The 24,031-nt window shown below is 34.4% G+C and overlaps 1 protein-coding gene across 7 annotated transcripts in view; it reads left to right on the top strand.

Annotated features, from left to right (window-relative positions):
- The first annotated feature begins 1,599 nt into the window (after window positions 1-1,599).
- LOC131145121 (uncharacterized) overlaps window positions 1,600-24,031 on the top strand; it is a 73,793-nt gene continuing 51,361 nt past the window's right edge. For 2 of the 7 annotated variants that reach the window (XM_058094211.1, XM_058094212.1), the window contains exons 1-4: window positions 1,617-1,850; window positions 21,660-21,885; window positions 21,965-22,099; window positions 23,653-23,875. In XM_058094211.1, the coding sequence (XP_057950194.1) occupies window positions 1,754-1,850; window positions 21,660-21,885; window positions 21,965-22,099; window positions 23,653-23,875 (681 nt within the window). In that variant the 5' untranslated portion in view covers window positions 1,617-1,753. Of the gene's footprint in view, window positions 1,851-13,359; window positions 13,520-20,662; window positions 20,823-21,659; window positions 21,886-21,964; window positions 22,100-23,652; window positions 23,876-24,031 lie in introns of all 7 variants that reach the window. The other 5 variants (XM_058094209.1, XM_058094213.1, XM_058094210.1 and 2 more) reach the window with 5 other exon arrangements.

Here is a 24,031-nt window from a genome sequence, read left to right as displayed (position 1 = left end):
AAAAATTTACCGAGAGTGTTGGGTGGCAGCATGGAGGAGGGTACATGAGTTGCGGGAAATTGGAGGGGCCGTGAGCTGTTGAAAATGGAGCTAAGGACAACAGCTACTTTGCTGGAAATTGGTGTTTGGAGAAGAAGTGGCTGTTGGTAGAGGGAAAAAGTTGTTTCCCAGCGAGGAGAATAAGAGCAGCAGGAGAAGAAATTGTTTTCCTTTCGTCGATTTTAGGAATCAACAAGCTCTGATACCATAATGAAGAAATTAACCTAGTACTTTTATTACTTAATGATACAAGCTATACATTGTTTTTTATACATGTTCAGGAGTGAATGTAGTGTGATTGCAGCCAAGACTCAAGGAGAGAATTGAGGCTTGATTGGAGGAGCGATTGATGGCTTGATCGGAGGAGCAATGGTAGGTGTGGTAGGTATTGACTTATCAATGCAGAGATTAAAGATATCAAATAAAATTTATATCACAAATCAATAAACCCAAAATAGGGCAAAATTATGTCCTAACCACACCCACACCCACACCCACACCCATGCTCAACAAACTTTGTTATTGCCATTATTCTTTTATATCCCAATGACAAGTTTGGATTTAGGTTAAAATATTATACTGTAGGATGTTATGAAGAATCACAAAGAAAATTTTCAAGGAATCCGAATTTTTGTTTTCTGAATGGTTGAAGGGAATGCTTTGTTGCAAATTCTGTTTTTATGCCAATATTTTGGGTGTCATTTATAAATATATAAAAATATTGTGCAATGCCTAAATTTGTATTTCACTTTTTTTTTTTTTTTTTACGTTTTGAAGTTCTTTTTGTTTTCTTACGTAATTTATGAATTTTTAAAAGCTAAAATATTATGCATTATAACCTTCATCTACATAATTTAATACTTTGTAATTGAGTTTTATCATTATTTTTATAATTAATTTTTGTAAAATGCCTCTAATAGTATAATCTTGCAAACCAAATAAAATATTCTTAAAAATATTTTATTAACAAAATTCCATAACATTATTGTGCAAGTATATGTATATTTATATACTCTTTTTGAGAGCACATTAAAAAAATGTTTATTGTTAAGTGTTTTTGTAAAATTAATATTCAACTTATACTTCAAGGAGTACTTAATCGGAGGGGTAGCAGAGCGGGTCGAAACCCGACGAGTGACCCGTGATCTTCCATTTAAACTAAATTTGAGTTTAATACAAACTGATCCGTTTGTAAATGGATCAATCCGGATTCGACCTGTTTATCAAATGGGTTAGACGGGTTCAACTCGAGCCATTCCACAGGTAACCTGTTTATGACCTATGCAAAAATAAAATGAAGAAGCGTTTTACTTTTTTAAAAAAAACTTATTTTATATGAAATGTTTTAATTTTTTTAAATAAATAAATTATATATTTTAAACAGTAATCAATTTATTAAATATGTGGGTTTGAATTTATGTAATAGTTACTTATTAATAAATGGATGAATCCGAATTCAAATCTATTTAGTTCCAATTCATATTTATTATCCATCTTAACCCGACCCGTTAATCGGTTTTGCCTCACCTATTTCATATGGAATGTGTTTCCAAAATTACCCTTTTGGAGAACTCCGAACACGAGCCGGGAAGTAATGGGTGGGAGAGGTTTGGGAAACGGGATATCCCCGGGACAGTGGAAGCCAGGTCCGAAACCGTTTCTCGCCCACTTCTGACAGTCGCAAGTTTTTGCTGCGGCTCCGTCGAATCGAGGCATGCAGATTTCAGCGCTCCTGGCGAAGTCCCTTTCTCTTCCTTCATCACCAGCCACCACTACCACCCTTCAGCAACTCGCTTCAAATCATCACAAGGGTCTCTCCTTCTCTCTGACTATATTTGCGGGTTGAAGTTAAATATGAGCTTTGTTGAGCATTATCATCGTCCATTGTTCCTATCGTTTATGCATCTGTCGGTACTTCTTCTGCTATCAGGCCGTCCGTCTTCGCATTCTTCATAGAAATAAAGGACGATATTTCGTTTTTTTTTTTTGATCTCTATTATAATGAAATATTTTCTGCAATTTAGAAGTCCTTTTTGTCTCGAAAACAAAAGGTGTAAAAGGAACTCACTTTTGAAAAGGCGGGGAAGAATTGTTATTGCATTTTTATTCATAAGATTGCTTGCCTTTCCAATCACGTGGTTATCATTTTTTTAATTTTTTTCTTCGCTGCATCTATCAGTTTATAATAAGACATCGTGTATTCTCTATGCTGTATATTTAATATGTGTATTTAAATGAAGTCATTTTAGCTTTAGGGCCCTTAGTCGTGGAAACGTTTTTCATTTTCTATTTTTAAGTTTTTCAAAGAATTGTAAAAAATTTCGGCTTATTTTTAAAATTTCAAGATCGATACTAAAAGGTAGAAAATAATGAGTTTGCTTAGTTTTATTTTTTTATTTTTTTTGGGGGGTTAAGAAATAAGCTTTATATATTACCAGTGAGGGAATTACGATAGTGCAATTCACATATTTAAACAATTTCAACATCAGCAATCTAAGAATTGAAAGCCAGCGGTCCTCGTTTAAGCTTCACATCATTTACTATGTGCTTGGCCATAGAGCTTAGATTTGGTTCAATTTCAGCACACAACAAAGCATTTCTCATCTTCCATATATGGTATATAGCAGCTGACCATACAAATCTTTCAACCTCTCCTTTCTTTGATTTCCAACTGGCTTTGATATACCAATACTACTAGTACTATCCCAGCTTACGGAAGCTCTATTTACATTCAGTCCTGAGCGAACTCCAGGAAATATCAGTTGAGTGTTTGAATACTCAAAAAACAAGCGATCCCTCGACTCCAAACGCGTATTAAAGTCTGCAGCAGTTTTTATCTATTTTACCCACTTTTTTGGTTTTCCCAGTGTTGGCAGCCTATTCAGAGTAGCTAACCAGCAAATAAATGCATGTCTTGGGATGGCATGTTTAGTCCATATAATCTGAGCCCAATTAATCTTTTGACTTTTCTCTCTAACATATTCAAGAGCTGTTGCAGCAGAAAATTACCATTTTTTTTTTGTTTTTGATAATGTCCATTTTATAATATCGGCAGCCAGAGAAGATGGGCAAACATATATAACTGATCATTTCTTTAACACTCCTTGACATTCTCCTTGGCCATTTCCAAAATCCATCATGGATGTGTTTGTCAAGTGAAGCACACTTTAGAAATGCTAAGATGAAATTGAAGCTGAGTGCCATGTTGATGGGTAAGAGGACTTTGAGGATGTCAATTGTCATATACTGGCAGATAGAACAACCTGAGTTCACCTGATGCTTTATAAGAGGATATATCAAAGATCTGAATCTGAGTATTTTCTTCCACAACCATGAATCATAAGGGTATTCTTTGATTTTCCAGAAATTTTTCCATCTGATTGATCTTATATGTGTGAAACCATATGACCCATAAGAATTGTTTTGATGTACAGATTAGCCATATTAGTTTCGTCAATATTACCTTACTCCATTCTGAGATTAGCTTTGTACCTAGACCCCGTTCATCAAGTGGTTTACACACTTCTTTCCACTTTACTTCACATTATTCAGTATTTCAGTTATTGCCTTTCCATAAGAAAATAAGGCTTGAAATTTCCAACATTCAAGATCATTGACTACCCCAAGAGGCAGCTGAATGGCAGAGGGCCATTGCATCTGAATATTCTTCAAAACTGATTTCACTAGTTGCAGCCTGCTTGCATAAGACAATAGTTTTGAGGTCCAATTATTAATCTTCAGTGAGATTCTTTCAGTCAATACTTCACAATCAGCGCTGCTTGTCGTTTTAGAGACCAGTGGTAGTCCAAGATACTTCACTGGAAGTTTACCAAAGAGAAACCAATCATTTGAGCCACAGATTTTGCCTCACTTCCATTAAATCCTCAGTAAAAGAGTTCAGGCTTTGATGCATTACACTTAAGGCCAGTAATTAGATACAAAAATGTGAAGAATATGTTTTATACAAGCTGTAGACTTTATATTGACCTGCATTTTGGATGGTAAGCCAGGTGATCTTTCTTAGCAGCATGTGTCAGAAGTCTGGTTAATATCTCAATGACCATAGCAAAAAGATAGGGTGAAATGGGATCACCTTGTCTGATTCCCCTTTGACTTTTAAAGAAACCTTCAGGTTGTCCATTTACTAATATTGTAAAAAAGCGGGTAGATATGCATACTTCAACCTAATCCACAAAGGTCATTGAAGTCTTAATACATTCAAGCTATTTCAGAATAACCTCCCAATGTACAGAATCAAAAGCTTTCATCAGATCAACTTCCAGTGCAATTCTTCTCGGTTTCCTGTTGAGATGATAGCTATTTAACTGCTTATGTGCTGACAAATAGTTGTCCTAAATAGATCTGCACTTGATGAATGCTGTCTGATTGAAATTTATATTCCCCAATGCATTTCTGTAGCCTATTGGCTAGGATTGTTGTTATACTCTTTTAGAGTAGGTTGCTACAAGCTATGGGTCTGAAATCCTTTGCTTGAGTGGGGTATTTAACCTTAGGGATTAATGTTATAAAAGGGGATTTACTTGCTTTAACAGTTTACGGTCCCCAAAAAAAGATAAAACAGCTGCAGTTACATCCTTGCTAATTAAGGGCCAACAGACTTTAAAAAAATTTGCATTAAACCCATCTGTCCTCGGAGATGTCTCATCAGAAAAAGAGAATAAGGCATCTCTAATTTCCTCTTCTGTCACACATTTTCCTAATAATTTCTGATTTTTAGAGTTCCAAGTGAAGTCAATAATTTCTTTGAGATAACCCCAGCTATAATGTTTAACATTAGCATCAGTCCCCCTCAACAAGTTTGTGTAGAAGCTTAAGAACCAGAAGCTATGTTTTCTTCAGGAATTCTTTTGCCTTCAGAAGTTCTCAAGAATCTTATCTGGGATTTAGTTCTCCAATCTCTTATCACAACAGAAGAAGTACTGGTTATTTTTATCTCCAAGCTTTATCCATTTCTCTCTAGCTTTTTGCTTGAGAGTTTCCCCTGCATTATAAAGGAACATATGATTCCATTCTAAGTTTCTAGCTTTTGCTGTTTCAGGGCATATAGTACCAGATATTAACTCCATTTCTGCAGGCAACATAATTTCCCTAGCTGCATTTATTCTACTGTTAATTTTGCTGAAATATACTCCATGGAATGCTCTTAATTTTCCCTTCAACGGCTTTCACTTCAGTGTAAGAAAGAACATTGGGGATCCATTAACAATAATGTTGCATGCTTCAGCAGCAGTTTCCATAAGCTTCTCATGTGACATGTCTAGTCCAACAATTTAAGTACCTGAAAGGAGCTCTGATAGATAATTCTATTCTTTGATTTAGTTTGATAATTGCAGGAGCATGATCAGAAATCCCCGGGGATAGAAATTCAATTTGGGATGTATGAAAAATTTCACTTGCCTTGTATGAGAACAAAACCCTATCAAGTTTCTTTGCAATGGGACCATCTTCTCATTTGTTTGACCATGTAAAAATGGGGCCAATTGCAGGGAAATCTTCCAAATCTGAATTGAACAGAAAATTCTGGAAGTCCCTCATACTATTCAGACTTCCAATTGATAGCTCAGAGCTGCTTTCCCCAATCTCCTTGACTGTATTAAGATCACCCATTAATATCCATGGATTTTCCCAGTTCAAAACAGAAAATTCCTGTAGGAAGCTCCATAACTCATTCCTCTCTTTCCCTGAGTTTGAACCATGTGGGACTGAGATCCAGCATACTATATTATTAAATTTTATATGAAGGCTGGTGGATTGTTCATGCTTCTTCACTTCAATTAATTGAATGAATTTAGGGTTGAAACCAATCCACACCCTACCAGTGTATATACTTTCATCATAGTTGTGCATGGAGATCCAATCTTTATCTATTGCCTTTGTAACCTCAGCAAACTTCTTTGCTTCTATTTTTGTTTAAAACTTTCAAGCAACCCAAATTTTTGAAGCTTATATTCAGAAATTAGGCTTCTAGCTCCTTTTATTTTTAAAGGGATTTTTTAAACCCCTTATATTTCGACATGCTATTGAACAGCTCATTTAAAAAGAGATTTGCAAATTTCTTTTGGATGAATTTGATTTTTTGAAGGCCTTCCCTTCTTCTTAACCTTGTTTCACTCCTTCCTTTATATGTACCATGTCAATCTATTTTGGGATTGAATTAGTCGTAATGTCCTTTACCTTAGTCTGAGCGGTTTGAATTTGGCTGATAAATCTTACCACTTTTGATTACATTTCCTGAGGGAATAACACTTTCAACTTTATAACACCTTTGTTCCTTAGATTAGATTTTCCCATATTTTCCTTTCTTTGGATGGTATCATCAACAGAATTTCCACAGGAATTTGATCTTCCGCTGCCTTTAAGATTTCAATACAACAACAACAACAACAACAGCAACAAGCCTTAAGTCCTGCTAGGTGGGGTCAGCTATATGAATCCTTTTCCACCAATTCAGCTAATCGAGAGTATTTTCCTTTACTAGATTAAGAGCTATCAATCCTTCCTCACTACCTCATTCCATGTTATTTTAGGCTTACCCCTACCCCTTTTCATGCTAGAAACAATAACTAACTCATTCCTCTTCACAGGTGTGCAACTAGGTCTGCGTTTCAAATGCCCAAACCATCTAAGCTGCCCCTTCCTTATCTTGTCTTTGACTGGTGCTATACCTAGATTATTGCGTATTTGTTCCTTAATTTATCTTTTTATGTTATACCACTCATTAATCTTAACAGTCACATTTTGACAACTTTTACTTTTTGTAATGTTGTTTCTTAGTTGCCAACATTCTCAACCGTAAAGCATAGCTGACCTTATAGCTGTCTTATAGAACTTTCCTTTTAATTTTAAGGTATTCTATGATCACACAACATGCCTGACGCACTCCTCCATTTTATCCAACCTACTTTAATTCTATGTATTATATCTTCTTCAATTTCCCTTTCCGCTTGCACAATAAATCCAAGATATTGAAATCCACAAATCTTATTAATTTCTTGATTATCAAGTTTAACTTCTTTCCATTACTCCTTGTGTTACCGAAATTACATTTTATATATTCTGTTTTATTCCTACTTATCCTAAACCCTTGAGCCTCTAAAATGGTTCTCCAAAGTTCTAACTTAGATTCCACTCCACTCCTACTTCCATCAATCAAGACAATATCATTTGCAAAGAACATATACCAAGGGATCGTGCTTTGAATACCCATAGTGAGTTCATCAATCACTAAAGTAAAAAGATAAGGACTCAAAGTAGAACCTTGATGTACACCTATTGTGATTGGAAAATTCTAGATTCCCCACCTATAGTCCTAAGGCTAGACATTACTCTATCATACATATCCTTAATGACCTTAGTATATCTATTGTATACCCCCTTCTTTTCTAAGACCCACCAAAGAACTTCCCTAGGTACTTTATCATATGCTTTCTTTAGGTCAATAAAAACCATGTGCAAGTCTCTCATCTTTTCCCCAAAATTTTCCATTATTCTTAAAAGATACATAGCTTCTATTGTCAATCTCCCAGGCATAAAAACAAACTGATTCTCTGAAATACTCATTTCTAGTCTTATTCTTTGTTCACTTACCCTTTTTCAAGGTTTCATAGTATGACTCATAATCATAATTCACGATAGTTTTGCAATTTAAAGTGTCACCTTTTTTATTTTTTATTTTTTATTTTTATATAAAGGCAGTAATGTGCTTTTCCTCCATTCATCCGACATTTTCTTGGTTTGTAGAATAATGTTGAATAGATTAGTTAACCATATACTTCCTTCATCGCCTAAACATTTCCAAACTTTAATTGGTATGTTAGCTCGTCTTATAGATTTTCCGCTTTTCATCTTTTTTAAAGTCTTCTTAACTTCAAGGACTCTAATTTTGCAAATAAATCTCATATTATTAGACTTTTCCTCATTTGTCACTTGCAAGTTCAATCTTTCATTTTGGTTTTCATTAAACAAATTATCAAAGTATCTCTGCACCTCTCTTTTATATTTTCTTCTCTAGTTAAGACATTATCATTCTCATCCTTTATACATTTTACACTACCTAAATCTCTGCATTTTCTTTCTCTTGCTCTAGCAAGTTTATAAATGTCCCTTTTTCTCCTTCTTTTGTATCTAGTCTATTATATAAAGTATCATAAGCTCTATGTTTAGCTTCACTTATAGCTTTTTTCCCTTCTTTTTTTTTTTATATTTTTTTTTTATTTTTTATTTTCATTTTTTCTTGCCTCATTATACTTTTCGAGGTTTTCTGTATCTCTACAACTTTGCCATATGTTAACCTTTTTTTTTTTTTTTTTGGGTCTTAATGACTTTTTGCACTTCTTGATCGCGCCATTAATTTTCTTTACGACCGGAGTATCTTCCTTTGGACTCACCTAAAATCTCTTTTGCTTTCTTTATGATAGAGTTAGCCATCTTACTCCAAACAGTATTCACATCCACCTTACCCCTTATTGTCTAATTACACTCTTGATCATTTTATATTTGAGCTTTATTATAATTTCTCCCTTCAAACTCCATCACCTAGTCCTCTTGTGTTGATTTACGTTACTCTTTATCTTCCATGTTTTAATATGTATATCTAAAACTAGGACTCTATGCCGTGTGCCCAAACTTTTACCTGGAGTAACTTTATAGTCCTTACAAGATAGATGATCTCCTTTCCTAGTTAAGAAGAAATCTATTTGGTTTTTATTTTGCCTACTCTTGAAAGTTATTAAGTGTTCTTTTCTTTTTATAAAGCAAGTATTCAACATTACCAAATTGTAAGACATGACAAAATCTAAAATTTTGTCACCAGCCTCATTTTTATTTCCATATCCATGTTCTTCATGTATCCTTTCATAACCTATATTATCCTTTTCAATGTGTCCATTCAAATCAGCTCTCATGAATGTCTTTTCTGATGTTGTATCCTTTGTAAAATACTATCCATATCTTCCCAAAATTGTATTGTTAGATTTTCTGCCAAGCCTATTTGGGGTGCATACGCACTAATGACATATACTATCTCTAGGCCTAAAGCTATCTTGATTTTAATGATCGTATCCCCTATTCTTTTAACATCCACTAATTTATCCTTTAAATCTTTGTCTACAATAATTCCCACCCTATTTTTATGTTTCTCACTCTATTTTTATGTTTTTATTTTCTAGTGTATCAAATTTTAAATCCTGATTTTTCAATTTCTCTAGCTTTCTCCCCTATTCATTTCGTCTCTTGAAGGCAAATTAAGTTAATTTTCATTGTCAATGTTTTAAAAGGCAAAGGCGTAAGGCGAGGCGTTTTATCCCTCAAAAGACGAGGCGTAAGCTTGAAGGTGTTGGGGCGTAAGCCTTTTGAGAATTTGTTGTCCAAGATAAATTTTTTTAAAATAAATTATATATATTTAAAATAAAGTAAAAATTTAGAAAATTACAAATATAATGTAAAAAAGAAAAGCTAGATGTACTTTGCAAATACTTGTTGGCCATTCAAAAATTGCTAACTTGAATACATGACATAAATCATGACAAGAGATAGCTATATCATTACAAAGTTCAAACTATTTTCATGACATAAGAATACAAGTCCAGTTATTTTAGAAAGGTTTAGGTTCAAGAGTTTTAGAAATAAACTCATATTATGACATTCCTTTTGTACAAACATGTAGTTAGAATTTTCTAACCAATTCTAACTTGAGAATCACACACCCAAAAATGCGTAAGCCTCAACTAAAAAGGCGCAAAAGGCGTGCTTTTTGTAAAAATGCGTAAGCCTCAGCATGTAATGTGTTGGCCTTTTTGGAATTTGGTATTTCAGATTGAGCCTCAATGCGTTTTAAGCATGCTTTGCCTTGAGGCGAGCCTCGATTGAGCTTTTTAAAACACTGTTCATTCTAAACCTTGTTTCCACTATTTCCATGCTTTTTCCCATAAGTGTTCCTATATTCCAAGTTGCTAATCTAATATTAGTTTCTTGTGCTAACTTCTTAGTCCTTTCCCTTATATATTGACCCAGTCTATTCCATTGACCCGGGTGGATTTGGTAAGGATTCATGGTATATAGATATAACAAATTTTACGCTGGCTGTCAGCTACATAACACAATCTTCCTCCTTTCTAGGCTTGGGGCCAACTGTTTGTACAAAGATAATTTGAGTTACACAAGAGAAGTGCAAGTTTGAATTTTTTTTTTTTGGATGCAAGCTTATTTCACATAGACAATAAAGCAAGAGCTAAAAACCTACACACCTGCCTGAGCAATCTAAACATAAAGAAAACTAAATCGCACTAAAAAGTATAGTAAAAACCTTCCTTGTGTTTAGTTCACAATTTTCGAAAGCACAATCTACAACCAGTAGAAACTACACAAACATCACAATAAACAAACAAAACCAAGCCTTAGTCCCATTAAGTGGGGTCGGCTATATGAATCCTTTTCCGCCAATTTATGCGATCATGGACCATTTCTTTTGATAGATTCAAAGATATTAAATCCTTACTCACTATCTCCTCCCAAGTTATTTTAGGTCTACCCCTACCCCTTCTACTGCCCCCCACAGTAACTAAGTCACTCTTCCTCACAGGTACACTATAAGGCCTACGTTGCAAATGTCCATACCATCTGAGTCGTCCTTCCCTTATCTTATCTTCTATTGGAGCTACACCTAACTTACCACGAATATGTTCATTCCTTAATTTATCTTTCAATGTTATACCACTCATCCATCTAAGCATCCTCATCTCGGCAACTTTTACTTTTTCGATATTATGTTTCTTCGTCGCCCAACATTCTAATCCATATAGCATAGCTGGTCTTATAGCTGTCCTATAAAACTTCCCTTTCAATTTCAAATGTATTCTACGATCACATAGAACACTTGAAGAACTTCTCCATTTTACCCAACCTGCTTTAACTCTATGCATTACATCATCTTCAATTTCTCCTTCAGCTTGCATAATAGATCCAAGGTATCGAAATCTACAAGTTCTATTTATTTCTTCATCATCAAGTTTAACTTTGTCTCCAATATTCCTCCTATCATTACTAAAATTACATTTCATATATTCTGTTTTATTTCTACTTATCTTAAAGCCTCTAGATTCCAAAGCTTCTCTCCATAATTCTAACTCAGCCTCTACTCCATTCCTAGTTTCGTTAATTAATACAATATCATCTGCAAACAACATACACCATGGAACCTCCTTTTGAATACTCTTAGTCAATTGGTCCATCACTAAAGCAAAAAGATAAGGACTCAAAGCAGATCCTTGATGTACACCTATGGTAATTGGAAATTCTCTAGTTTCACCATCTATAGTCTTTACGCTAGTCATTACTCCATCGTACATATCCTTAATGACATCGGTATACCTACAACATACACCCTTTTTTTCTAAAACCCACCATAGAACTTCCCTAGGTATCCTATCATATGCTTTCTCAAGGTCAATAAATATCATATGCAAGTCCCTCTTCTTTTCCCTAAACTTTTCCATTAATCTTCTTAAAAGATAAATAGCTTCTGTGGTAGATCTCCCAGGCATAAAACCAAATTGATTTTTTGAGATCTTCGTTTCTAACCTTAATCTTTGTTCAACTACTCTTTCCCATAGTTTCATCATATGACTCATAAGTTTAATTCCACGATAGTTATTACAATTTTGAATATCTCCTTTATTTTTGTATATAGGTATTAAAGTACTTTTCCTCCATTCATCTGGCATTTTCTTAGTTTTTACAATTGTATTAAATAAATTAGTTAACCATATAATTCCGTTATCATCCAAGCATTTCCAAACTTCAATTGGGATGTTATCTGGTCCCATAGCTTTCCCATTTTTCATCTTTTTTAGTGCAAACTTAACTTCGTTAACTCTAATTTTTCGAATAAATCTTATATTTTTAGTCTTTTCCTCATTTGACAATTCTAAATTTAAGTCTTCTATTTGGCTTTCGTTAAACAACTTACTAAAGTAACTTCGCCATCTTTCTTTAATATCTTCGTCCTTAACCAAGACAATATCATCCTCACTTTTATACATTTTACATTTCCTAAGTCCTTGTTCTTCATTTCTCTAGCTTTAGCAAGTTTAATTATATTTCTTTCCCCTTCTTTTGTACCTAATCTATCATACAAACTATTAAATGATTTATATTTAGCTTCACTAACGGCCCTTTTTGCATCTTTTCTTGCCTCCTTATATTTTTCAAAGTTATCTCCGTTTCTACATTTTTGCCACGTTTTATACCAAATTCTTTTTGTCTTTATAATTTTTTGTACATCTTTATCCCACCATCAACTTTCTTTGCTATTTGAGAATCTTCCTCTTGATTCGCCTAAAATCTCTTTTGCTATCTTTTTAATAGAGCTAGCTAATCTATTCCAAAGAGTATTTGAATCTATCCCATCCTCTAAGGTCCAATCCCCATCTTTGATCATTTTATCTTTAAATTTTATTATATTTTCTCCTTTTAGGTTCCACCATCTAGTTCTCCTACACTGGTTTATTTTATCATTTTTCTTCCATTTTTTAATGCATTTATCTAACACTAAGACTCTATGTTGTGTGGTTAGACTTTCACTTGGAATAACTTTACAATCCTTGCATGATACACGATCTACCCTCCTAGTTAAAAAAAAATCTATTTGACTTCTATTTTGTCCACTTTTAAAGGTTATCAAGTGTTCTTCTCTCTTCTTAAAGCAAGTATTCATTATACTAAAATCATATGACATAGCAAAGTCTAAGATCATCTCCCCAGACTCATTTTTGTCTCCATATCCATATCCTCTATGTATCCTTTCATAATTTTTATTATCTCTTCCAACGTGTCCATTCAGATCTCCTCCTATAAATATTTTCTCAGTCTCTAGTATGCCTTGTATAATACTATCCATATCTTCCCAAAATTGTTTCTTAAGATTTTCTGCTAAGCCAACTTGAGGAGCATAAGCACTAATGATATTTATTATCTCTTGTCCTAATACCATTTTGATTTTTATAATTCTATCCCTTACTCTAATTACATCCACAATGCTATCTTTTAAGTTTTTGTCTATAATAATGCCTACTCCATTCTTATGTTTTTCTTTTCCAGTGTACCAAAGTTTAAAATCTGATTTATCGATTTCTCTAGCTTTCTCACCCACCCACTTAGTTTCTAGAAGGCAAATTATATTAATTCTTCTTCTAATCATTGTATCCACAATTTCCATGCTTTTACCCGTAAGTGTCCCTATATTCCAAGTTGCTAATCTAATCCTAGTTTCCTGAACTAACGTTTTTACTTGCCCACGTCCAGAATGATGCAGGAACCCTCTCATATTTGACACCGTACCCGGGCGCCGACACGATGCGTCGCTTCGGGGCGACGACCTAGCCCACCCTCGCCCATTTTTCGCTACACCTGGGTGGTTCAAGTGCAACGTGTCGCTCGTAGGGGACGCCCCAGCAAATATTTGGTAAGGATTCATATCATAGTGTTCTGACAAATTTTACGCTGGCTGTCAGCTACCTAACGCAACCCTCCTCCTTAACCCGGGCTTGGGACCGGCTGTGTGTGAAAAAATTAGGACATTTAAGTGCATCACAGGCGGAGTTCAATTTGTCACAGTGCACTTAAAAAATCTAAAACATGCAATTTTAGCATGTGAATCTAGCTAGACTAAAAATAGCAATTGTACTTATGAAAAAATAAAAATAAAAATAAAACCAAGATTTGCAAAAAGAAAACACAAAATGCATATATTAGGCCTACAACTTGAAAACACAATGTCTAAATGCATATGTTCCAGTCCCCAAAATGAAAACACAAAATCTACTCTACTAACCAACAATCAAGGAGAGAATATACGTACATACATACATACATACATTTATATATATATACATCAAGAGAGGAGAAGATCTCACCGGCAGCTAAAAATGACAATGTTGAATTCCAGGCAAAAATTGGGTGCCCCAATAAAAAAAAAGGCAATGACAACCAACTGAAAATACCGCAGTAAGTACCCTTTGATGCTGCAAATTTAACACCGAATAAAAAAGAACCAATCAAAGAATATGAAAAGCAACGAGGGATTGCAAGAATTTTTTCAATCCAAAATCAAGATTGGTGATCTTGCAAATTTTATTTTGGATTGAACAGAATAATTTTTAGATTGTCTCCAACACGACTTACACTTTCGCCTTTTGAGACACTAGAAATTAGTAATTAGCAGTTAGTAGTTAGTACTGCTGGCTTTTGAATTGGGAGAGAATCAGAGAAAGGCTTAGGAGCTCTCTTCTTGTTGAAGGTTCGACTCCAGAGCTCTCTGCATCTGCCAGATTGCAAGTTCAAGGAAGAAAAAGTTTGCATGCTCGTCAAACTCCAGAAAACAAAAACTAATTGAAGTCAAGAAGAACCCAAGAACTCCAAACTGAGTAAACAACAACTCTGCGAGAACTCGACTAAGAGAAACAGAGTTGTTTAAACACGAACATTCATGCAAGCTTATCAAATAGAACTGAAAAAACAAAACTGCTGCTTCTATCAAGAGTTCTCTGCTAGCTGGACCCTTTCCTTTCATTCGAAGAAGCAAGCACAAAGGCATTGAGTTCTTTACTCGCACTAGCTTCTTGGAGAGAACCTAGCTTTGGAGGATGAGGCAGAGGATGGAGATAAAGAAGCAGAGAGACCAAATATCTTCTTCTTCTTCTTCTTCTGTTTAAAATAGAAGCCCCAGCATCAGCCAGAGTGGGCAATTGCTGAGGTTGCACGTAGTCACGCTGAGTATGTGTCAGAGCTACACTGGGGAGGCAGAGAATCTGCCAATGCAGAGGTGCGCTAGAGTGGCAGAGAATTACCTGCGCCAGCTGGAGCTACGCTGGTTGTAGAGCAGCAGATTGCTTTAAGTGGGCGAGGTTTGGTCACAAAAGTGGGTTCGGAATTTTGGGAATCTTGGAGAAGTCCAAGATTCAAGATTGTGTCCACACTCAGCAAGAGCAACAGAGTTCATTCTTTTAAGTTTTCAAACTATTTGAAGTAAAAATATCATCAGATAACTGAACACTTACTGCACACCCAATGTTTTCTGCTGCATTGCTACCTTTTCAGTCTGTCCAGTCTCCTTATTAGAACTATTAGAAATAGAAATTGAGTTTTCTTTATTCAGCTGAATTTTTCTTGTGCAACCAAGCTTAGTCTGCTGTTCTTCTGTTCGTTCAATTTTCCGCTCTGACTACTTTATATCATTTATAAATGAGGTGCCTTCTTGCTTAAAACCCTTCTCCTTACTAGTATTTCCTTTGGCTATACAAAATTTTGTAGCCTTACAAAGATTTTTCATTGTGATCAAATCTAGAACATTTAGCACACCTAGTTGGCTTCCAAGAATACTCAGCATTAATAGTCGGAACTTCCTCATTTGGCAATTTAATATCAACAAAGTAGGGCAGATCCTTGAAGGCAGGCCTTGCATCAATCTAAGGTTGCTCCTTTGTGATTGGTTGGTCATGGGTTTGAGTCCAAGGAAACAGCCTCTCTGCATAAAGAAGGGGTAAGGCTGCATACATTGTGACTACCCTCCCATTACTCTTGCATAGTGGGAGCTGTATGGCTTGAGGATGCCTTTTTTTAAAAAAAATAAAAAATAAAAATAGGGGGAATCCTTATTTAGATAAATTTCAATACAGATTTTTGCTAAAGTCAAGCTCTTCATTTGCTTCGTATAGAATCTAGATATAAAGGCCTTCCAACGGAACTTGCAATGTAGCTCAAACCAGTCTGATTCCACTATATTGAAGGTATATGATTGAATTTCACCCAAATTGGAAATTTATCCATTTTCAGATCTTCATGCTCACTTTCCATTCAAAGAAGAAGATAGGATGGTTTCCAATAAACCATGGTCCATTTTCAAGGATCTAAAACATATAATCCTTTTTTAAGAATCAATATATATATATATATATATATGAACCAGTAGCAAGTGAAAAATCTCAACTCCTTCAATTCTTTTCCAATTTTTTTCAATAACAGTGCATGTATAAGAGTAGGAAGGGGTTTACCCAAGAATTTGCCAATAAGTCAACCATTCCATTTACCTGCACCAAGATTAAACAACTCTGCTGGCGGATCTACTAACAATTCACCATCCACAATAGAAGGCTTGAAGTACTCCAATTCTGATTCACAAACTATATCATTTTTGAACAGATTACTCCAACTTGTAGAGGCCACAGGATCACTTTGATTTACTGTATCTACATTATTTTCTTTATTCAGCTGGACATCTAAATAAGTTCCGGTGGATTCTTTGAATTTGCTTGCAGTAGAGTCAGCTTTTCTTGGCACTGGTGATGAAATTTGTGGTAGCAAATTTGTTTTAACTATCAATACGGATTAGATTGAACACAAATGCAGTGATACACTATCAGAAAACCTGCACTCTATGAAATTAAGAATCAGAGAAAATGGTGCACGTTTGCTCATCTTCACTAACTTGCGCCGTGAGGATTTAGCCAACTCTCCCACTCTCTATTATAATTATTCAACCACTCCATAATTACAGAAGAAGACAACTTGTTTTTCAATTTTCCAAAAATTATATAAAGTAGTATTTGGGATTATGGCTTTTGGGGCTTAGATTTGGATTTTTGTGGATTTAGTAGAAATTCAATACGCAATTCTCACAAATTAAAGTTGAAAATCCGGATTTCATGCTTCCAGAAGCAAAGGAAGAAGTTGGAAATCTTGAAACTAATGGAAAGATGTTTTCCAACTTTTCTATATAAATTTAGAAAATTGGAAAACGAAGTAGCATTTTTGTAAATATTTAAAAAATTAGAAATGGAAAATAAAATTATTTCCATGACCAAATAATGCGAAAGCTTTTTATTTTTGTTTATATATTTTATACAAATGTTATGGAGTTGAAAAATTAGCTGTAGCCATGTCCACTTTAGGAGAGGTAGCTTTGACAATTCTTAGGGTTTGTTTAGCCGTGGAGAACAATTTCCATTTTCTATTTTCAGTTTTCTAACAAATTACAAAACTGCCTGCTTTTCAGTTTTCCAACATTTGTGCAGGAAAGTCAGAAAAATATCTTTCTGTTGTTTTCTGTGTTCTGTCTGCAAATGTTGGACTGGAAAACAAGGTGGCATTCTTGTGTTCATTTGGATAAATAAAAAAATGAAAAATGATTCAATGAAAACTGTTTGCCATAGTTAGACAAGTCCTATGTATGTCTAGGGGTGGCAAAACAGGTTCATGGTCCAGGTCATAAATGGGTGATTGTTAAATAGGGTTGGGTTGGGTTTGGGTTCGGGTTGACCCGTTTATTAATGGGTAAATAATCTATAAACTCAAACCTGTATGTTTAATAAACGGGTCATAAATGGGTACCTGCTAAGCACCTGTTTAAAAATATAATATATTTATTTTAATTTTTTCTTTAACATTTCACCAAAATTGGCTTAATTTTTTTTAAAACAACACTCATTTAGTCATTTATTTTATTTATTAATATCTTAACAAATATTTTTAAATTTAAAAAATAGTACATCTCTTTAATTTTTGTTTTGAAAAAATATGATTTAATAATAAAATAAAAACAGCACCAATATAAATATAATCTATTGTTTGTGTTGTGTATCATTTTTTCCTATTCAAGTTTTCAACAAATCTAATTATATAACTTGAAACTATAAAATATTATTTATCAAAAAGCCAACAACAACAGCAACAACAAAACCAAGCCTTAAGTCCCACTAGGTGGGGTCGGTTATATGAATCTTTTTCCGCCAATTTATGCGATCATGGACCATTTCTTTTTGACAGATTCAACAATATGAAATCCTTACTATCTCCTTCCAAGTTATTTTAGGTCTACCCCTACCCCTTCTATTGGCCCCCAACAGTAACTAACTCACTCTTCCTCACTGGTGCACTATGTGGCCTACGTTGTAAGTGTCCATACCATTTGGGTGGTCCCTCCCTTATCTTATCTTTTATAGGAGCTACACCTAACTTACCGCAAATATGTTCATTCATTAATTTATCTTTTAATGTTATACCACTCATCCATCTAAGCATTCTAATCTCGACAACTCTTACTTTTTGGATATTCTGCTTCTTTGTCGCCCAACATTTTGATCCACATAGCATAGCTTGTCTTATAGCTGTCCTATAAAACTTCCTTTTTAATTTTACGGGTATTCTACGATCACAAAGCACACTTGAAGCACTTCTGTATTTTACCCAATCTGCTTTAACTCCATGCATTACATCATCTTCAATTTCTCCTTCAGCTTGCATAATAAATCCAAGGTATCGAAATCTACAAGTGCTATTTATTTCTTCATCATCAAGTTTGACTTTGTCTCCAATATTCCTCCTACCATTATTAAAATTACATTTCATATATTCTGTATTATTTTTACTTATCCTAAATCCTCTAGATTCCAAAACTTCTCTCCATAATTCTAACTCAGCCTCTACTCCATCCCTAGTTTCATCAATTAATACAATATCATTTGCAAACAACATATACCATGGAACCTCCTTTTGAATACTCTTAGTTAGTTGGTCCATCACTAAAGCAAAAAGATAAGGGCTCAAAGCAAATCTTTGATGTACACCTATGGTGAGTGGAAATTCTCTAGTTCCTCCATCTATAGTCCTTACACTAGTCATTACTCCATCGTACATATCCTTAATGACATCAGTATACCTATTACATACACCCTTTTTTTCTAAAACCCACCATAGAACTTCCCTAGGTATCCTATCATATGCTTTCTCTAGGTTAATAAATACTATATGCAAGTCCCTCTTCTTTTCCCTAAACTTTTCCATTAATCTTCTGTGGTAGATCTCCTAGGCATAAAAGTAAATTGATTTTTTGAGACATTCGTTTCTAACCTTAATCTTTGTTCAACTACCATTTTCCATAGTTTCATCATATGACTCATAAGTTTGATTCCATGATAGTTATTAGAATTTTAAATATCTCCTTTATTTTTGTGTATAGGTATTAAAGTACTTTTCCTCCATTCGTCTGGCATTTTCTAAGTTTTTATAATTGTATTAAATAAATTAGTTAACCATATAATTCCGTTATCACCTAAGCATTTCCAAACTTCAATTGGGATGTTATCTGGTCATATAGCTTTCCCATTTTTCATCATTTTTAGTGCAAACTTAAATTCGTTAACTCTATTTTTGCGAATAAATCTCATATTTTTAGTCTTTTCCTCATTTGACAATTCTAAGCTTAAGCCTTCAATTTGGTTTTCATTAAACAACTTACTAAAATAACTTCACCATCTTTCTTTAATGTCTTCGTCCTTAACCAAGATAATATCATCCTCACTTTTTGTATATTTTACATTTCCTAAGTCCTTACTCTTCTTTTCTCTAGCTTTAGCAAGTTTAAATATATCTCTTTCCCCTTTTTTTGTATCTAATCTATCATACAAACTATTAAATGATTTGTATTTAGCTTCACAAATGGCCTTTTTTGCATCTTTTATCGCCTCCTTATACTTTTCAAAGTTATTCCCATTTTATACCAAATTCTTTGCTTTACGGCTTTTTGTACATCTTTATCCCACCACCAACTTTCTTTGCTATCGAGAATATTCCCCTTGATTCACCTAAAATTTCTTTTGCTATCTTTTTAATAGAGCTAGCTAATCTACTCCAAAGAGTATTTGTATCTATCCCATCCTCCATAGTCCAATCCCCATCTTCAATCATTTTATCTTTAAATTTTATTATATTTTTTTCCTTTAGGTCCCACCACCTTGTTCTCTTACATTGATTTATTTTATCCATTTTCTTCAATTTTTAATACATATATCTAACACTAAGACTCTATGTTGTGTGGTTAGGCTTTACTTGGAATAACTTTACAATCCTAGCATGATAAACGATCTACCCTTCAAGTTAAAAAAAAAAAAAATCTATTTGACTTCTCTTTTGTCCACTTTTAAAGGTTATTAAGTGTTATTCTCTCTTTTTAAAGTAAGTATTCATTATATTAAAATCATATGACATAGCGAAGTCTAAGATCATCTTCTCAAACTCATTTTTGTCTCCAAATCCATATCCTCTATGTATCCTCTCATAATTTTTATTATCCTTCCAACGTGTCCACTCAAGTCTCCTCCTATAAATATTTTCTCAATCCTTGGTATGCCTTGTATAATACTATCCATATCTGCCCAAAATTGTCTCTTGAAATTTTCTGCTAAGCCGACTTGAGGAGCATAAGCACTAATGATATTTATTATCTTTTGTCCTAATACGATCTTGATTTTTATAATTCTATCCCCTATCCTATTTACATCAACAACACTATCTTTTAAGTTTTTGTCTATAATAATTCCTACTCCATTCTTATGTTTTTCTTTTCTAGTGTACAAAAGTTTAAATTCTGATTTATCAATTTCTTTAGCTTTCTCCCCCACCCACTTAGTTTCTTGAAAGAAAATTATATTAATTCTTCTTATAATCATTGTGTCCAAAATTTCCATGCTTTTACTTATAAGTGCCCCTATATTCCAAGTTTCTAATCTAGTCCTAGTTTCTTGAACAAACTTTTTTACCTGCCCATGTCCAGAATGATGCAGGAACCCTTGCATATTTGACACTGTACCCAGGCACCGACATGGCGCATTGCTTTGGGATGACGACCTAGCCCAACCTCGCCCACTTTTCGTTACACCCAGGTGGTACAAGTGCAACGCATCGCTTGTAGGGGATGCCCCAACAAATATTCGGTAAGGATTCATATCGTAGTGGTCTGACAAATTTTACGTTGGCTGTTTGCTACCTAATGTAACCCTCCTCCTTTACCCGGGCTTGGGACCAACTGTGTGTGAAAAAATCAGGACATTAAGTGCATCACAGGCAGAGTTTATTTATCCAAAAGACCAAAAACAAAAATAAAAATTATAGAATATTATTTTTTAAAACATAAATGGGTGACCCGACGGGTACCCAACCCAAACCTATTAAACCCATTTATGAAACAGGTTGGGTTTGGGTATAAACGGGTTGTCTCCTCTCAAATCCAATCCGGTCTAAACGGGTGGGTAACGGGTTACCTGTTGGGTCTTGACCCGTTTTGCCACCCCTATGTATGTCCTTGCATTTAAAAGCATAGGTGCATTTAACAATTCGAATATTTATTCTCATGCTTATGCAAGCAAGAGCTGTCATGATGTTACCTTAGTTTTAAATATTATTGATTCTATTTTGTTAGATTGTTTATCATTAATCTCCTTGTTCCATCTACTTGGAAGATGTTCTCTTTCTTAAGTAAGCTGATTAAAAAAAAAGGGCAGCCTAGTGCACAAAGCTCCCACTTATGTAGGGTTTGAGAAGGGGCTGACCATGAGGGGTCTTTGGTACATAGCCTTTGCATTTTTTGTTTGAGGCTATTTCCATGTCTTGAACCTGTGACTTTTGGGTCACATGGCAACAACTATACCATTGTGCCTTGGCTCCCCTTAAGCAAACTGGTATAAGATTATAATTTTTTGTTTCCAATTTTCAACCAAATGTGTGCAATTATCTAGACCTTATTGCTGATTAGTAATTTATTCTGTTGATAGGTATTGTAAAGGTTGTCCTTAAAAAGGGAAAGACAAAGATCTTTAGGGATGGGAGTCCAATGGTCTATAGTGGGGCAGTTGATAGAATAATTGGTAGACCACCACCCAAGACTGGAGACATTGTACTTGTTGCTGATGGGACTGAGAAACCAATCGGTTGGGGCTTATATAATTCAGTTTCTATGTTTTGTGTGCGGATCATGCAGCTGGAAGAAGAAGCCTCAAGGTACTTGCTAGATATGGGTTTCCTAATCTGATGTTATTTCTTACAAAAGGCTTTTTATGTTGTTCATTTTATGGTGCAGAGATCCTTCCTGTGCATTGCATATGGAGAAACTGATTGAAACAAGAATTGATGCTGCTATAAAATTACGTAGAAATTTGGGGCTTCCCTCTAACCATACAAATGCTTATCGGCTTGTTAATAGTGAAGGGGACAGGTATGTGTTTATTATTTTGGGATAATACTGTTTGTATTGGTTCTCCTTCTCGAGTTTATTACTTGAGTAAAAGTTGTCCTTCATATGGCTCTAGGTCGAGGTGGAAGCCTCCTTCCATCATCCACTTCTCGATGTGCATTCAGATTGTCCTATGTGCAAATTTATTGTTATGCTGGTTCATGTGCTTAAAAATAATTTTCTGCAGACAAGTACTCAATTTCCAAATTCCAAATTCCAATTGCCCCGAGTAATTGGGATGAAGGTTTGAAAGTTATTGTTCATTTTTTTTTTTCTTTTTGAAAGTGTCAAGCATCTGTGTAGGTTAGTTAATCATATTTGTTGGGTTGTATTCAGTTTTGAGTGTTATTGGTTCATGATGGAGTTGAACGTGCCGGTTTCTAATGGTTACTTTCTCATGCATAAGTAGTTCCTAGTGATTCTAAGAATTCGTTAATTTAAAGGAGTCTGATTCCAAGTGTTTGGAGGTGGCCGCACACATTGTTTTGGCCATTTTCTCTATCTTGGGCTATTTCTATCGTCCAGTTTTTTCAAACTTTTAAGACTCTTTGTAGGTAAACTGCTGTTATTCCCTTTTCTTGGCAATAATCAAGTACTATTGTCGTAAAATTTTCAGTTAAAATTTTGCGCTGGTTTTCTAGCTAATGCAATCACATTTTTCCTAGGCTTGAAACCTGCTGCAGAATATAAAGATATTTTAAACACCACATAGTTCGAACAAATGGGACTTATAGAATTAAAGAAGTATATGCTCAGCTCAAATCTGTGCTGCTAATAAATATTAAAAAATTATATCTGAAGGTAGAATTGTGGCCCCTTTTGGACTAACTTTTCCTTTTAAAAAAAAAGATCAGGCTAGATGCATTTGGTGAAAAGCCTTTTCAAGCTTTAAAATGCTTACTTCTAGTTTTTTTTTCTTTCCCTGGTGAACTTAAAGTTAGGAATTTGAAAATTTTAAGATAAAAAGTTAAATTTTTTTTGTAAATTTTGTACATCATATTTGACCTAAATGTTCGTTAATAGTCATCTATTCGTTCAAATATTTCTGCAGGTTTACAAAAGTATCCATTTTTGTCATTTAATACATTCAACAAGTTCAACAGTTTTCGTTTAATGTTTGGAAACACCTTCTCCTCTTTAGTTGGTTTTTTGGTCAAAGCCAAACATTTTTTTATAACAATGTGAATCAGCTCCTTTATAATAGCTCCATCCTAACTTGGGTGGCAAACAAAGCCTGCAAAAGTCTTCAAGGCCTTATCAACCATAGGTGTCTAAACTTACGAATTCTGTTTTGTGGTTATACCTAATTGCAAAGGCCAAAAAATTTAAATATAAGTTATCCAACATGTTAATTTATCAGTTTGATGGAAATGGTTTGAAGTTATTCAAATAAATTGAAAACCTCATTCTTTGGGTTTCATAGTTTGTTGTAGTTATGTCTCAGTACTCATTGCCGATATATTTTTTTCTCCTTGTTTTAACAGTTTTTGTCTTTAAACACTGTACACTGAATTTCTGCTGGGATAAGCTAACAGGTTGTCAGGTCTTATTATTGATGTCTTTGGAGATTTAGCTGTAATAGCATCATCTGCTGCTTGGGTTGAGAAGTACAAGCCACAAATTGAGGCTTGTATTCGTAGAATAGATGAAATTAGTCACATGGCCTGGAGACCCTCTGTTGAGATTTTGAAGGAGGAAGGATTGGATTTACAAGATCTGAAGGAAACACATCTGCCTTGTTCTCTTGAGAGGGTAAAGGTAGAATCTTCCTTGATACACTTCATAGTGCACATTTGAGGTTCATAAAGTGACCTAATATCCAAGTTCTTTCATAGTAACTGACCTGGCATGTTTTTTAGCCTTGAATATTCGTCTTGTAATAATAGAAAGTGCAGTTGTCTGTAAACCATGGGT

The sequence above is a fragment of the Malania oleifera genome, chromosome 12 (assembly GCF_029873635.1).
Source record: "Malania oleifera isolate guangnan ecotype guangnan chromosome 12, ASM2987363v1, whole genome shotgun sequence".
NCBI lineage: Eukaryota > Viridiplantae > Streptophyta > Magnoliopsida > Santalales > Ximeniaceae > Malania > Malania oleifera.
The sequence above is the reverse complement of the archived record's forward strand: the minus strand, read 5'-3'. Positions and strand labels throughout refer to the sequence as shown.